This window comes from Jatropha curcas, chromosome 8 (assembly GCF_041381405.1).
Source record: "Jatropha curcas cultivar XTBG-Jc1 chromosome 8, XTBG_Jcur_1.0, whole genome shotgun sequence".
NCBI classification, from domain to species: domain Eukaryota; kingdom Viridiplantae; phylum Streptophyta; class Magnoliopsida; order Malpighiales; family Euphorbiaceae; genus Jatropha; species Jatropha curcas.
Window position 1 is genome coordinate 4,937,460 of NC_143158.1, and position 14,242 is coordinate 4,951,701.

Consider the following 14,242-nt stretch of genomic DNA (forward strand, 5'->3'; position numbering starts at 1 on the left):
AAAATAAAATGACATATATACCATACTTAAAAAAGAAAAAAACAAGCAAATCCATCCAAATGATAAAGTTAATGAGGTTAGTTAAATAAATTTGTTTCCTAAATTTGTGTTATTATTTTATTATATGAATATTGGTCCAATTGATCCGTCTGGCCCGATACAAGGAATCCTCACCCCGGTCCCATCTCCATGTGAGTGAAGTTGATACTAGAGACAATTGCAGATTTAACTCAAAAAGTAAGCAACTACTACAAAGCCATAAGCTGTCTACACGCTCCCAGAGTGAGCAATATGGCAATGGGGCAAAAAATGCCATATGCATTATCAATCTATACAAATTATATTAGTAAGCTTACTGAAGAGTCTTCAAGAGAATCCGTTTGCTTGATGGTAAATCTGAGCTATAAATTGATTACCTTTCTTCCAATAGACTACAAGATCCTTTGAAACAATGGGGCTAAAGGGCAAAAAAAGAAAAGGAAAATACTGACCGAATTCCGATAACATACTTCCACAACATTCCGAAATATATATACCAAATTACCAAAAAAGGGCGCTTGCTTCGAGCATATGCACGTCATGCACTTGCATATTTGATTTTGTTCAAAAGTTTTAACCATCGCTCCACTCTTCTGAATCAGCTATTGGTGGAAAGTCTTCATGTTCTGATGTCTCGCCCTTAGTTTTTTCTGACATGTTTTCATCCTCTGAATCAGGAACAACAGAGTCGAGGGCAGTGTTACGTGTAGGTCTTTGCCTCATCCTATTCTTCGCAGCCAAGTCTCCGGTTGCCACAGCGGGATGGCTCACACCTCCTGCCAGTCTCTTACTCCACCGAGACCCAAACAGCTTCTGAGAACAGTTCTGGTCACCAGGATTGTTCTCTTTCTCATCAGAATTGCCTGATTTATTGCTGTTATCATTATCACTATCATGTTTGCTGTTATAATCATCATCACCATCATCCTCTTGTTGAATCTGGTCACTTTCAGTCTCACTATCTGAGGAGTCATTTTGTTTCATATTTTCATCTTTTGAGTTTGTGTCTGTGTCTGAATGACCAATATTAGTGCAACTTTCTTTCAACTCGGTGCCCATGTCAAAAGCAGATTCTCCTCGCCCAATGTGCTTCTTTTTGATCCTTTGTTCTTTACTCGTCTTCCTTTTCCTGAATCACAAAATTATGTCACCAGCAGCAAAAGGTGGTTCAATCCAGAAATACGTAACACACTGATAGTAGAGGATGGGTTTCCTTCCATCACATAAATCAACAAGAAAAAGTTTTCCCTTCTTTCCAGAGCACAGCGTGAAAAATGCTCCTATGAAGAGTGACCATCAATTTAGACCATAAATGATGAGGATGCAACATTTAAATAATCACAATTCTTATTCTCAATCAACATCTATGACTTCTAAAAAATATAGAATCTACCAACCTTTAATCTTTCACCATACAACATGTGTGTATCATACAATCAAGCCACACTTCCAAAAATGTGTTACTTAAAGTTAAGAACAACTTATTGATAGTCTAAGAACACCAAATTAAACAATGTTTATTGAAACCTAAATCTAAAAGAATAATAAACAGGAGCAAGACTATTTCTACCTGTAATAAGCTTAACTTAACGAGAATCTACATTTCAAAAACCCAATTGTCATGGGGGTAAGTATCGGAACATGTAGGCTTGGACACGGGGAATAAATAAGGTATCATTATCACAGGAATAAAGCTTCTTTCAATAGTTTTCAGATTCCTGCACTAAATATGACAAGCACATGTGGCAAACCCATTTAAAGGTAGGAAAAAACTTCCAACAGAAAGGTAGCTATTTTTCTTTCTCAGTTACTCGACAAATATTTCAGAATTTTACAAAAAATCAGTATAAATTTTCTTGTAATTACAAAAAGAACAGAAAAGCACTTCAAAGGCCAATGTGACAAAATAGTAAGTTTCTATATTAGGCTACATAGCTTGAGCAGGTCTTACTTTATTATTTCTATAGCCTCATCAATTGCACAATCATACTCATCTGCATATTTGATACACAGTACTAGTTAGATCCAGGTTGTAATTAAATCCATAGTGTATGCCAAATAATCATATTATTCAAGTAAAATATATAATTGTACAGCATACCAAAGGTGTAACTGATAGGCCTACGATTGCGACAGGAACGAGTAATTCCAGTCCTACAGGATCTCAAGTCATTCAGGAGCCTTTCTTGCCTTTGTTTTTGTTTGAGTGCCCTTTCTTTCTTCTATTGGATGCAATGAAAATGAAAAAAAAAGAGGCATATATACAAAATATAAACTAAGTAACTAATATAGTAAATGTTAACAAGCAATCTCAAAGGAAATCACAAACATACCTTGTGGAGCTTCTCCACAGCAGGAAGAAAGCTGGTTTCAATAGTTTTGCCAACAGCATTTTCTCCCATAACCTTGCTAGATGAACATTCATCCTATGATCACCAGCAAGAAACAGGGTAATTTAAGATTCCCAGTTGAGAAGAAAAGAAAACAATTTAACTCACCACAACTGTTTGAAATTCCTCAAGGTTGGTTGCTAGGGTTTGCCATTGAATGGAGATAGCTGGCAGACTACTAGATGCTTTCCCTTTTGTTTTCATCTTTGCCTCAGTCTTCCTTGCTTCCTTATACAACCTATAGCCAATTACTGTACCCCCATCACACCTGTGAGCAGAGTTGATATGATCAACATTCAAGCAATAAATAATAACACAATATTACAAGAAAGCTAGAGAATTACCAATAAGAAGTTGCATTACCATCTCCCCCAATCTTCTCTTTGCGGAAACATGAGATCTCAGTTCCACTTTTCAACGCATCATTAATATAACATACAGCATCATCTTGCTGTGAATAGGAAAAATAGGTTATACTATAGTTTAAAACAAAACAAAAGAAACATCATGTAGATCATTTGTCTTAATATCTTTTTAGATTTATCACGCTTTTGGAAAACAATGAATATTATTGAATTTGCAAAGCAAATCAAGTAAATAAGAACATTTTAAAAATTAAAAAAGGAGGCACGCGACTTTGTAGATAAAAATACATAACCACACTTAAATAATGACAAAGTCAAGAGAACATTGAAAATCTCTTAAAATACATAAAGGAAATGAAATCTACATCAGCACGGATTTCACAAAGTGCTTTCAGAATTTGTAAACGATTTGTTGGCTTTAGTTCCTTATATCTGGATATCTCCTTTCTGCACAAGGCAAGTCAACAGAAGCATTCAGGGCGTTAGCTGAGGCCTAACAAAGAAAAGAAAAGGCTTTATTTTGCAAATGATGAGAAACATGTAGTTGATACCCATTTCCTGCAGTCAAGGGTATCTCGCCTTCAGCGACCTGCCATAGTGGCAATTCAGTGTGCAAATTAAAAGGCAATCCTATTTTCAAACATATAAAAAGAGTTGGCAATATCTATGCCAAGGATGACTTACCCATGGCCACCATGTGGCAATTTTCTTGCAAAGTGCAGTCACCCATGCCTCAGAGACATTCAATGTTTTACTCACAGGTGGTATGCCCTGTAATTCCAGTTGATTAAGAAATCATTACAACCATGGATCCAAAAGAGAGAGAGAGAGAGAGAGAGAGAAGAATAAGAAGAAGAAGAAGAAGAGAGAAAGAAAGAAAGAAAGAAAGAAATATATTCAGGAAGTTTTGGAAACAAGAACAACGTGAACCAAATGAGAGCGCAACCATTTTGTTTAATGATTTGTGGCATCTAGCATGAATCTATTAGGCCGTCACATCAAGTGTAATCTTCAATGCTAAACTTAATATGATATCGTTACTGAATTTCCAGATGCCATTTCTAATTTTTTACAAAACAAGCTAATAGAGTACAGAAGAAATTGCACCACATATATGTAAACGATTAAACATATAGGATTCTGAACTTGAAAAGTGAAGATTGTATTAAGTTGTCAAAAAAGTGCAAGCTGGGATCAAGTTCAGCAGCATCAAAAGAAAATTAATGCACGATTCCCACATAACAAATATATATATATATGCAATTCACACGATTCCCATACACGCTTTGTTAATTTATTTTAAGGAATAGATCCATGCAATAACAACCCAGTATAATTGACACAAAATCATCGTAGTCACAATGATAAGAATCAAAAAAAGAAACCTTCAATAAATTAATGTGAAGTTGGGCAAGCGAACTATTAGGCTTCACAAGACCAGTCTCAATCTCCTCTGCAGTCAACTTCAAATCACTACCAATAACTGGCTCAAAAACCTGCATATCGATCCCAACACAATAAAAACTATCAATTCATACACTTATGCTTACAAAACAAAAAAAGCAAAACCTGCAAGTTCTAAACAGGCCTATAAATCCGTACAAACTCTACATGTTTTTTGGGAGTTTAAAAAAGCAAGTAAGAATCAATTTAGGAACCAAATCCCTTTCTCTAAATTTGTGCATAAAATCAACAATGCTACACAATATTTGAAAACATAAGCATCAAGAACAGAAAGGATTTTACACTCAAGAAATTGAGAACAGAAGCCAGTTCCCATCGTCCACGAAGCTCAGCGATTCCCAATTCCAATGACGAATCATCCAAAACTATCAATGACTTTTCATCGGTTTCATCTGTCTTAAGCGCCTTTTCAACCACTGCGTTCTTGAGCACCGCCGGCGCATTTCTCCGGCGACCACTGGCCATTCTGTGGAGAGTAGAGTGAAGTATGTGGAGAGTCGTTGAATGCAAGATGGTATACAGAGACGAAGAGGGTTGCAATTGTTTAGGCCTCCAGGGGATCTTCGTTTCCCGCCTAAATGGTTTTACCTCTGATCGCGGTTAGATTACTGCTCTAGGGTTAATTTCAGGACTGGCTTTTGGACTCACCGCCATTATCCCTATCCTTTTTAGCAATGAAACGCGCCGTTTTATTTCCTTTCCAGAATATCAAAATTCAAAACAAAACCATCCTATTTTTAATAAAACAAATTAAAAACTATTATATTATACAGTGAAGTGTTATCAAACACCATTTTTCCAACCTTGCGAGTGTATTGGATTGGATTGTGTTAGAATTTAAAGAATTGTTGAATTTGATGATATTGAAGGATTTTTTAAAATTTTCACAGATTCTATTAGAATTCTACATAGAATTTAATAGAATTAGTGGGACTTTTTTTAATAAATTTTGATTGACTTTAATGGAATTACAATGATTTTTATATAATTAATCGAGTGGCGTACATGTTAAATATTCACAATTAAACAAATAAATCCATCATACGTTAGCTTGTTAAATACTACAAAACTTAGATAACCATCAAACATTTTTACCAAATCAAATCAATGGAAGTTTTACAATGAAAACATAAAAATTGTTTTGCCAAGAGTAGCTTACATGCTCTCTTTTATAATTTTTCAATTTATTGCCTCCATTCTTCATTATTTTGATTTCTTTCATTTTGAGCATCTCTCCTCATATCTGTAGATATTGTACCTCTCCATTCAATGGCATTTTCTCATTGTTGATTCTGACTTTCAAATACCTCTTGAAAAATTATTCACTTCAAGTTCATCTACTGACAATGGTGCAGATTCATGACTTGGTTCTGTAGGAAACTCGTCAGAACGACATTCTTTATGAAGAAAATTATGCAATCCTGCACAAGCTAATACCAACTCTACTTGTGTGTTAAATGGAGACGGAGATGTAGACTTAAAAATTGTGAATCTAGATTTAAATATATCAAATATTCTTTCAATTACATTTCTTAAAAAAGAGTGACGAAGATTGAAAAATTCAGGTGCATTTTCAAGATGACGACCTTGACCAGAAAAATATTGCAAGTGGTATCGAACACCTCGAAATGGAGCAAGAAATTATCAACAATTTGAAAATCCACAATCTATAAGAAATTATTTACCTAAATATAATAGATATTAATAATTTATTAGTAATACAATTTTGCCAAAATATGAATACATATTGAACATAATAATATATGTATATATACCTTGTGGTACTTTAAGTCCATTCCTTCTTGATAAAGCATCATGTAATAATTTTGAATCATGAGCTGAACCCTCCTATCCACTAATCACATGTATGAACTCCAAATGAAAGTTACAAGCTACTAGTACTTTTTGTGATATTGTTCCACGACGATTGTGATAACTACTTGCATCATTAATGGCACCTATACAATCCTAATATATATATATATATATATATATATATATATATATATAATTAACATGTAATAATAATTATAACATTAACAATAAAAATAATATATAATTATCATTAAAACTATTTACCTTAAAATAAGGGTAAAATCTTAACTTTCTCTTATTCTACTTAGAGTTGTGGATTTTGATTTAACCATCGTATCAGGTGCTATTGTGTTCAAAGCTTTCAAAATTTTGTTAAAACTTTTGCGCGCTGTAAATATGACCAACTAAACGTCTGGTGAGTCATCCGATATTGAGAATTTTGACATATAATAAGTAAAAATATTGCAAGCATTTCTTCAATGCAAATAAATTTTGTCTCCTGGAAATGTGTGTTTTCTCTAATAATCTTACATAGCTTCAAAAAAACATCAGGATACATCATATATAATTGTCAAAAATCTTGAGGATCTTCTTTTAATACTTTATGTATATAATTATACCCTCTAATTGTGACTAGTCGTCAAATTAATAAACATTCAATATATTCATCATAAAGGCTACTCCATATGCTAATCATCGATCCATTCAACACTTCAAGTAATGCTTGAATTCCAAGCAATACTAATTTAATGGTTTCATAAAACTCTTCGTCTTCTCGTGTATTTTTTCTTTCTACTTCTTCTCGTTCCATTCCCTCTGTTATATGATTCATAAAAACAAAATTATAAATTAGATGTATTACTATGTAATAAATTGTTGAAAGTTCTAAATAACATTTTCATGAAAAACAAAAATAAACTGAAATGAATAAAATTGAGTACATAAGAACAATTAAATCAACAAAAAAAAAAAAAACTAAAATCAAACTTAATTAAAATATTCAATATATAAGAACAATTAAACTAAAAGCAAAGTTTGAAAGTCAACATAAACATAGGAAAAAAAGTACGTCTAAACAAATTACTAACAAAAATATAATTGAGTAATTAATCATGTTGTAGTTTAATTTGATACTTGTGACATCCCAGGTTTGGGGCACAACACCTTAGGGGAATCCCACATCGGCTACGCACAAGGTGGAAGTCCTATACATAAAGGGTGGCAACCTTGAACTAGTGTGACGCGTTTTGGGCTGGCAGAGCGGAGGTTTCCCTGGCCCAGAAACAAAACCGTGAGGGTTCAGGCCAGGTTTGGCACCCAAAGCGGACAATATCACACTAGGGCTGGGCTGTTACAATTTTGTAACACCCCTTCCCGGTCCACCCGTAAACCCGAATGAACCGGACCGAGACGCTACAAACTGGTTGACTGTATGGTCTGACATGCTGAAGTTGTAACATCCTAGTGCGTTGAGTTGAGTCATATCATAGAGGAAGGGTGAGTTGGGTTGAACCAAACCCGGTTCGGGTAGCATGAGATGATAAGTGGACTTATTTGCATGGAAAGTTTAGGACTTGTTTGCCTCCAAACATATAGCTTGGGTAGTAAGTTGTGTCTTTGTACACTTGAGGTACCAAGTAGATATGTTACACAGCCAAGTCATTGCTTCTAGAGACTACCCGTTCTTATCAACTCACTTTCTCATTTTCATATTCTCTTCTTACTTTCCCTCCCGTTTCCTTGCAAGTTTCATGCACGTTAAGCACTAAGTCACCTCCAAGTAAGTAGAATTCCTTGAAGTTATATGTTATCCACTCTTTAATTGAGTTATATTGGAGATGAGTTATGAGAATTCTTGTGTATAGGAGAAGAAAGTTCAAAGGTAGCAGAAAAGAGAAGTTAAAACAGAGCCCCAGCTTTGTGGCAAGACAGGTTTGATATCTCTTGTTATTTCCCATGTTCTTTGCATGAAAAATTGTGTGGAGTGTTGCTCATGAGATGATATGTTGCTTGTTGTTGGGTGGAAGTACTGGAAATGATGTGAAAACAGGGGATGAATATATGAAACGGAAACAGAGTTTGCTGGAAATGTTACCAGCAACTTCATCTTGATTTTGAACCCATATAATGATGGAATTAGGAATTGTCATAGAAGAGTTATTTGTTCCTTTCTGTGTTAGCTTTACATGGGTTTTTGAATCATTCACTTTGAAGTTGTATATTGAGAGTTATGGCCAAAAGAACACAGACTGCACAGAATCACGTCGCGCGCTCGCGCATACTGGGAAGCAAGTCGCGCTCGCGATTTCCTATTGCGCGCTCGCGACTTGAGTCAGGTAGCTCTCTGACTCTCAAATGGCACAATTCGCACTCGCGACTTTCACATGCGCGGTCGCGAGTTTGGCCAGAAGCTCTCTGACTCTCAGTGTGCGCATCTCGCGCTCGCGAATCACACAAGCGCGCTCACGACTTCATCTCGCGCTCGCGACTTGTGCTGCGCGGTCGCGACTTGAGCCAGAAACCTCTCTGACTCTCGATTGCACTTCTCGCGCTTGCGAGGTTTGAATACGCGCTCGCGACTTCTCCCTGGGAAGCATCTCGCGCTCGCGACTTGTGCTGCGCGGTCGCGACTTCAGCCAGAAACACACTGACTCTTAGGGTGCACAAGTCGCGCTCGCGACTTTCACATACGCGGTCGCGACTTGTGCTGTGACCCTCTTTTGCCTTTCAATTGCTATGTAATCACATTTCTTTGCTCAACATGCATGCATCCAATCATTTTACAACAAAAATACAACATAAGAACATGGATTCAAACAACATGTAAGCATTTATATGGTGTGAAATCAAATCAATAGGATGAACTATGAAGTTGCAAAACCATTTATGTGCTATTGTGTTACATTGTTGATATGCTAATATGAAGCTCCATTGAGGTTGGGTAGAAACCATGTAGATAAGGCTATGTCGCGACATAGAATAGCAGATCTGCGCCCCATACAGTTTGGAACTCCGGCTACAGGCCGTTGAGTGGATATGATTAAACCGTGCGGTGCGAATCCGGTTAGGGGCACCAAAACGGACAATATTGGCATAGGCGAATCCGGTTAGGGGCCTATAGCATACAGTTTTACCCAGTTTCATATAGTTTATCTTATCACTTCGGTTTCACTATAACCTTATGGAGCCATTCAGATATCTTGACATAACATTTCATGAATTATACAGGATTATAAACAGTACAAAAGATAATCAAGATATCATGAAAGTATCATAATGTGTGAGCTTATATGTGCCATATATGTTCCATGGTTCTTTCTATATATGTATGTGTTTAAATTGTTTCTTTATTTGTTGAGATATCCACTGAGCATTATTTGCTCAGCGAGTTACATGTTTAACTCGCAGGTTTTGAGACTGGTCCATAGAGAGTCCGCGTACAACTGCTGCAGTTCATCTGTAGAAGACTCGGTCTTCAGGGTAGAAACTCATTTTGTTTTTCTTTTTATGGCATGTACAGGGCACACAGTTGGGCCCATTTCATTTTGTAAACTTGTATCATGTTTTGTAAATTACATTATTTTTTGGAAACAGTACCAGCATGTTATTATATTCAATATACAGTATGTTTTCAGCATGTCAGACCATACAGTCATCCAGTTTGTAGCATCTCGACTCGGTTCATTCGGGTTTACGGGTGGACCGGGAAAGGGTGTTACAGAAGTCATAATGTATATTGAATATAATAACATGCTGATACTGTTTACACAAATAATGTACTTTATATTTACAAAACATGATACTAGTGTCAAAATGAAATGGGCCCAACTGAGTGCCCTGTACATGCCATAAAAAGGGTAGACAATGATACATATTCAAATGAGTAGCTACCCTGAAGATTGAGTCTTCTACAGATGAACTGCAGCAGTTGTAAGCCGACTCTCTATGGTCCAAACTCAAAACCTGCGAGTTAAATAGGTAACTCGCTGAGCAATAAAGCTCAGTGGATATCTCAACAGATAAAGAAACAATTAAGCACATACATGTGTAGAAAGAACCATGTAAACACATATGGCACATATAAGCACACACATCATGATACTTTCATGATACCTTGATTGTCTTTTGTACTGTTTATAATACTGTATAATTCATGAAATGTTATGTTAAGATATCTGTATGGCTCCATAAGGTTATAGTGAAACCGAAGTGATAAGAAAAACTGTATGAAACTGGATGAATACTGTATGCTTGGCTGCTATGGCCCATATATAATCATATCCACTCAACGGCCTGTAGCCGGAGTATCAAACTGTATGAGGTGCAGATCTGCTATCCTATGTCGCGACATAGCCTTATCTACATGGTTTCTACCTAACCTTAATGGAGCGTAATGATGGTATGTCAATAATATAACACAACATCACATTAATAGTTCATAACTTCATAATTCATAATGTATATTTGATTTCACATCATTTGCATGCTTGAATGTTGTTTTGATACATGTTCAAATGTTATATTTGATGTTAAAATGATTGGAGGCATATAAGTGAAGCAAAGGAATACAATTGCATTGAAAAAGAAATCCAAAAATGCATGAAAACACAAGTCGCGAGCGCGCCTGGCAAGGTCGCGAGCGCGTAATGCACTAGATGAGAGACAGTGAGTTATCGGGCACAAGTCGCGACCGCGTACTTGAAAGTCGCGAGCGCGAGAAGTGCCAAATGAGAGACAGTGAGTTCCCAGGCCAAATTCGCGAGCGCACGATGAAGGTCGCGATCGCTTACAGGCCAAGGGCCAAGTACGCGAGCGCGCACTTCACAGTCGCGAGCGCGAGATGTGCCAAATGAGAGTCAGAGAGTTTGCGAGCACAAGTCGCGACCGCGTACTTGAAAGTCGCGAGCGCGAGATGTGCTAAATAAGAGTCAGAGAGTTTCAGGTGAAAGTTGCGAGCGCGTAGGTCAAATTTGCGAGCGCGAGAAGGCAACGCAAACTCATCATGCAATTCGCGCGCGCGTTTCCAGCCTGCACTGTCTGTACTCTTTTGGTCATATCTCTCAATATACAACTCCAATTTGGATGATTCAAAAACCCATGTAAAGCTAACACATAGAGGAACAAATAACTCTTTTATGAAACTTCCTAATTCTATCATTAAATGGGGTCAAAATCAAGATGAAGTTACTGGTAAAATTTCCAGCAAAACCTGTTTCAACATAAACTCACTCTTTACTTCATTTATTCAATAGTTCCCCTGTTTTCCCCTGTTTCTCACCATTACCAGTCCTCTCACTCAACATGAAGCAATATTGTCTCCATAGCAACACACCACACAATTCTCCTGCAAAGAAAATGAAAAATAACAAGAGATATCAAACCTTTACTCCAAAAAGCTTGAGCTCCTCTTTAGCTTCTTTTCTCTACACTCTTAGAACTCCCTTCACCTATAAATAAGAATTCTTATGAATTCTAAAATAATAGCACCAAATGATTTAATTATGAACTTCAAGAAGGTTTACTTACTTGGATAAAAGAGAAGTTGAAGTTAAGGCTTAACTACCATGAAAATTGAAAGTAAGGTGGAAGAGGAAAGGAAGAAAATGAAGAAGATGAAGATAAACATGAAAATGGGAAAGTGAAATGGTTATTACGGGTAAGCCATCAAAATCAAGGGATTTGTGTGTAAAAGTTTTAAATGGTACCTCAATTGTAAACAGGCTACAACTTAATACCCAAGCTCAATCTTTTAATGCAAATCACTCCTCACCCATGTGCTTGATCTTTTTCTCTCACTCAAATAAGTCCACTTAAAATCCCATTCTACTCCAACCGGGTTTGGTTCAACTCGACTCAACTCGACTACTCAACTCTATGCTAAGACTCGACTCGGAGTAGGATGTCACAATACTAATTCGATACTAGATATCCAGTCAAAATGCTCTCTTAGAGACATCTTCGAGAATGCATCTTTACTTCTTATTTTTTGAATCAATGCAAGTGATTTGCAGCGCCCAAGATTATCCAAATTGAGAGTCTCCTTAATAGCATTCCAAATATCATTTTTTTTTTCTCTATGTCACTATTTTCCAATTCCCTTTTCTCCATTAGGTTACATATTTCTTGATTATAGACCCTACGAAATTTTTCTAGAATGTCAACTCGTCTAATGTTATGGCCATACGAGCGAATACTCCCTTCACCTTCAACTCTAGTTCGTTTTCTTTAAACAACATTTTCTGTGGAAACTTCTAAATAGGGACAAGATTCTAGCACTAGTGATTCATTATGTTCAGATAAAAGTTCTTAATATGATGAATCACTTTTAGTTTGCATATATGCTTCATTATTTTCATCATATAAAAGATCTTCTATATTAACATGTGTATTTTCTTTCTGCCTATAACTTCTTGCATCAGTATCATCTCCTCCTAATCCAAGAGAGTATTTTCTAACAGCAGTTCTATCTCCAATAGCAATTTTCAAATCCTCAATGTCAGAAAAACTGTCTGTGTGAAGGTACTTATGGTTTGGATGAGATTGACAAATATAAAAGTGTATAACATATTAATGATAAAAAGTATAAAATAAATACATGTTATATAATATGAAATATCTTTTATTTCTTTTTTTAAAATAACCTTAAAGTAATTCTCCCATGTTTCATCCCATCCAAAACCAGAGTTATATAATATGAAATGAGCCAATATTTGATAACATGTTCTAACCCATTTCAAACGGCTTTGATGTTGAGTATATGTTTTTTTAGTACACTCCAGTGCTTCATTAAGTTTAGGAAGTATTTTAGTTGTGACAATCAGTCTGCTGAACACGCCATTACTGTCACGCCGTCCATGATTAGCACTATCAACTATTAAATCTAACAACAATTTACTTTCTTGGAAACTCCATGTGCTATATGCATTTTTACCTTCCTTGTGCATCTCCCATTGTAAATAATATGTCTGTGTCAACATATTAGTATATCAAAATAGAATAAAAGGAGCATCAATTTAAAGATATACACATAAAAAGTTTCAATAACCATGATTAGATAAAATGGAAACAAAAAATAATGGCTAGTAATTCTATGACATTAACTAATGCTGCTACCATAACTTTGCCTAATGATGAAAAGTTACCAGTAGCTTCTATATAGAGATTCAGTAGTGATTATAAGCAACAACAACTACTATCAAAACTATTGCTAAGTAAATTAAAATTAAAATTAAAATATGTAATAGAACTCTAATAAATTATATTTGAATTTATTATTGTGTGTTAAATGAGCACTTGATTAATATGTGTATATAAAGTATTCATAATATTATTTACAGTAATAAAATTTATAAAATAAATATGAGTTTTCTTGCCTTATATGGACATGACTGCATTATTAGAAAGTTTGATGAGATTTGCTAAACAATTATTAATCAATTAATTTATAATCAAGTAAAAAATTTAAATGATGACATGAATTAATTAAGGAGAAAAATTTCAAAACGAAAAAAAAAAAAGAAGAAGAGAATAGATAAACAAAAAAAGAAGTTGCAAACCTATATTTAAAAAATCCAAAGTGCAAAGTTATCTAATAATGAACCTTACACCATTCACTTAGAGGTGTAATTAGAAAATAGAATTTTTTGACACTTGTGCAACATGCATATCTCCTTATCATCTCATTACCGTATGTAATCACTTACTCTTAACTCTGTAACTTGATATAAAACAGTTAATACTTATCTCTCCTTCAACTCTTCTATTCTATATTTTTTACCATCCTTGTACAAACCTACCTATGCAAAAAAAAGAAAAAAAAAAAAAATGTAGTTACAGTGCACGCAAACAAAGTTGTTGTTGCTGCTTGAGACATCTGACGATGACATAACACCTAATATAATAAGCATTCATGGTTTTAAATGGACGTCTTTTTATTCAATTTATTAGGGTTGCATAACACCTCCTCTCTTTCGTGATTGGCAGTTTATCAAGGATGGTATGAAGTATATTGAAGAGATCAATTAATTGGAATAGATTAAGCAGGGGCCTTTTTTTGAACGTCCACTGCTGATAGATTTTCAGTATTGAGTATAGTCAGATAACAAAAATTCTTATTGCTTGAAAATGTTTAAATTACCCTAAACTATAATAATTTCAACCATTCATAGC

General features: G+C 35.3%; 2 protein-coding genes and 1 pseudogene across 2 annotated transcripts; all 3 read right to left on the minus strand.

Moving 5' to 3' along the window:
• Positions 1-224: 224 nt before the first annotated feature.
• On the minus strand, positions 225-4,902 carry LOC105638289 (hypothetical protein). Its single transcript, XM_012222078.4, has 11 exons — positions 4,541-4,902; positions 4,180-4,290; positions 3,479-3,565; positions 3,346-3,383; positions 3,160-3,241; positions 2,774-2,880; positions 2,538-2,697; positions 2,373-2,465; positions 2,141-2,261; positions 1,991-2,033; positions 225-1,168 (listed from the first exon to the last, which is right to left on the minus strand). The coding sequence occupies exons 1-11, from the start codon at positions 4,721-4,723 to the stop codon at positions 613-615; spliced, it is 1,581 nt and encodes a 526-aa protein (XP_012077468.1). The 5' UTR covers positions 4,724-4,902; the 3' UTR covers positions 225-612.
• Positions 4,903-5,557: 655 nt separating this feature from the next.
• Positions 5,558-6,204, minus strand: LOC149494043 (uncharacterized; annotated as a pseudogene).
• A 5,771-nt stretch (positions 6,205-11,975) lies between these two features.
• Positions 11,976-13,017, minus strand: LOC110009945 (uncharacterized protein At2g29880-like). The gene is given in 4 exon segments (XM_089724939.1): positions 11,976-12,145; positions 12,148-12,276; positions 12,397-12,617; positions 12,719-13,017. Coding segments are annotated over 4 exon segments (819 nt in total).
• Between the last annotated feature and the right edge of the window lie 1,225 nt (positions 13,018-14,242).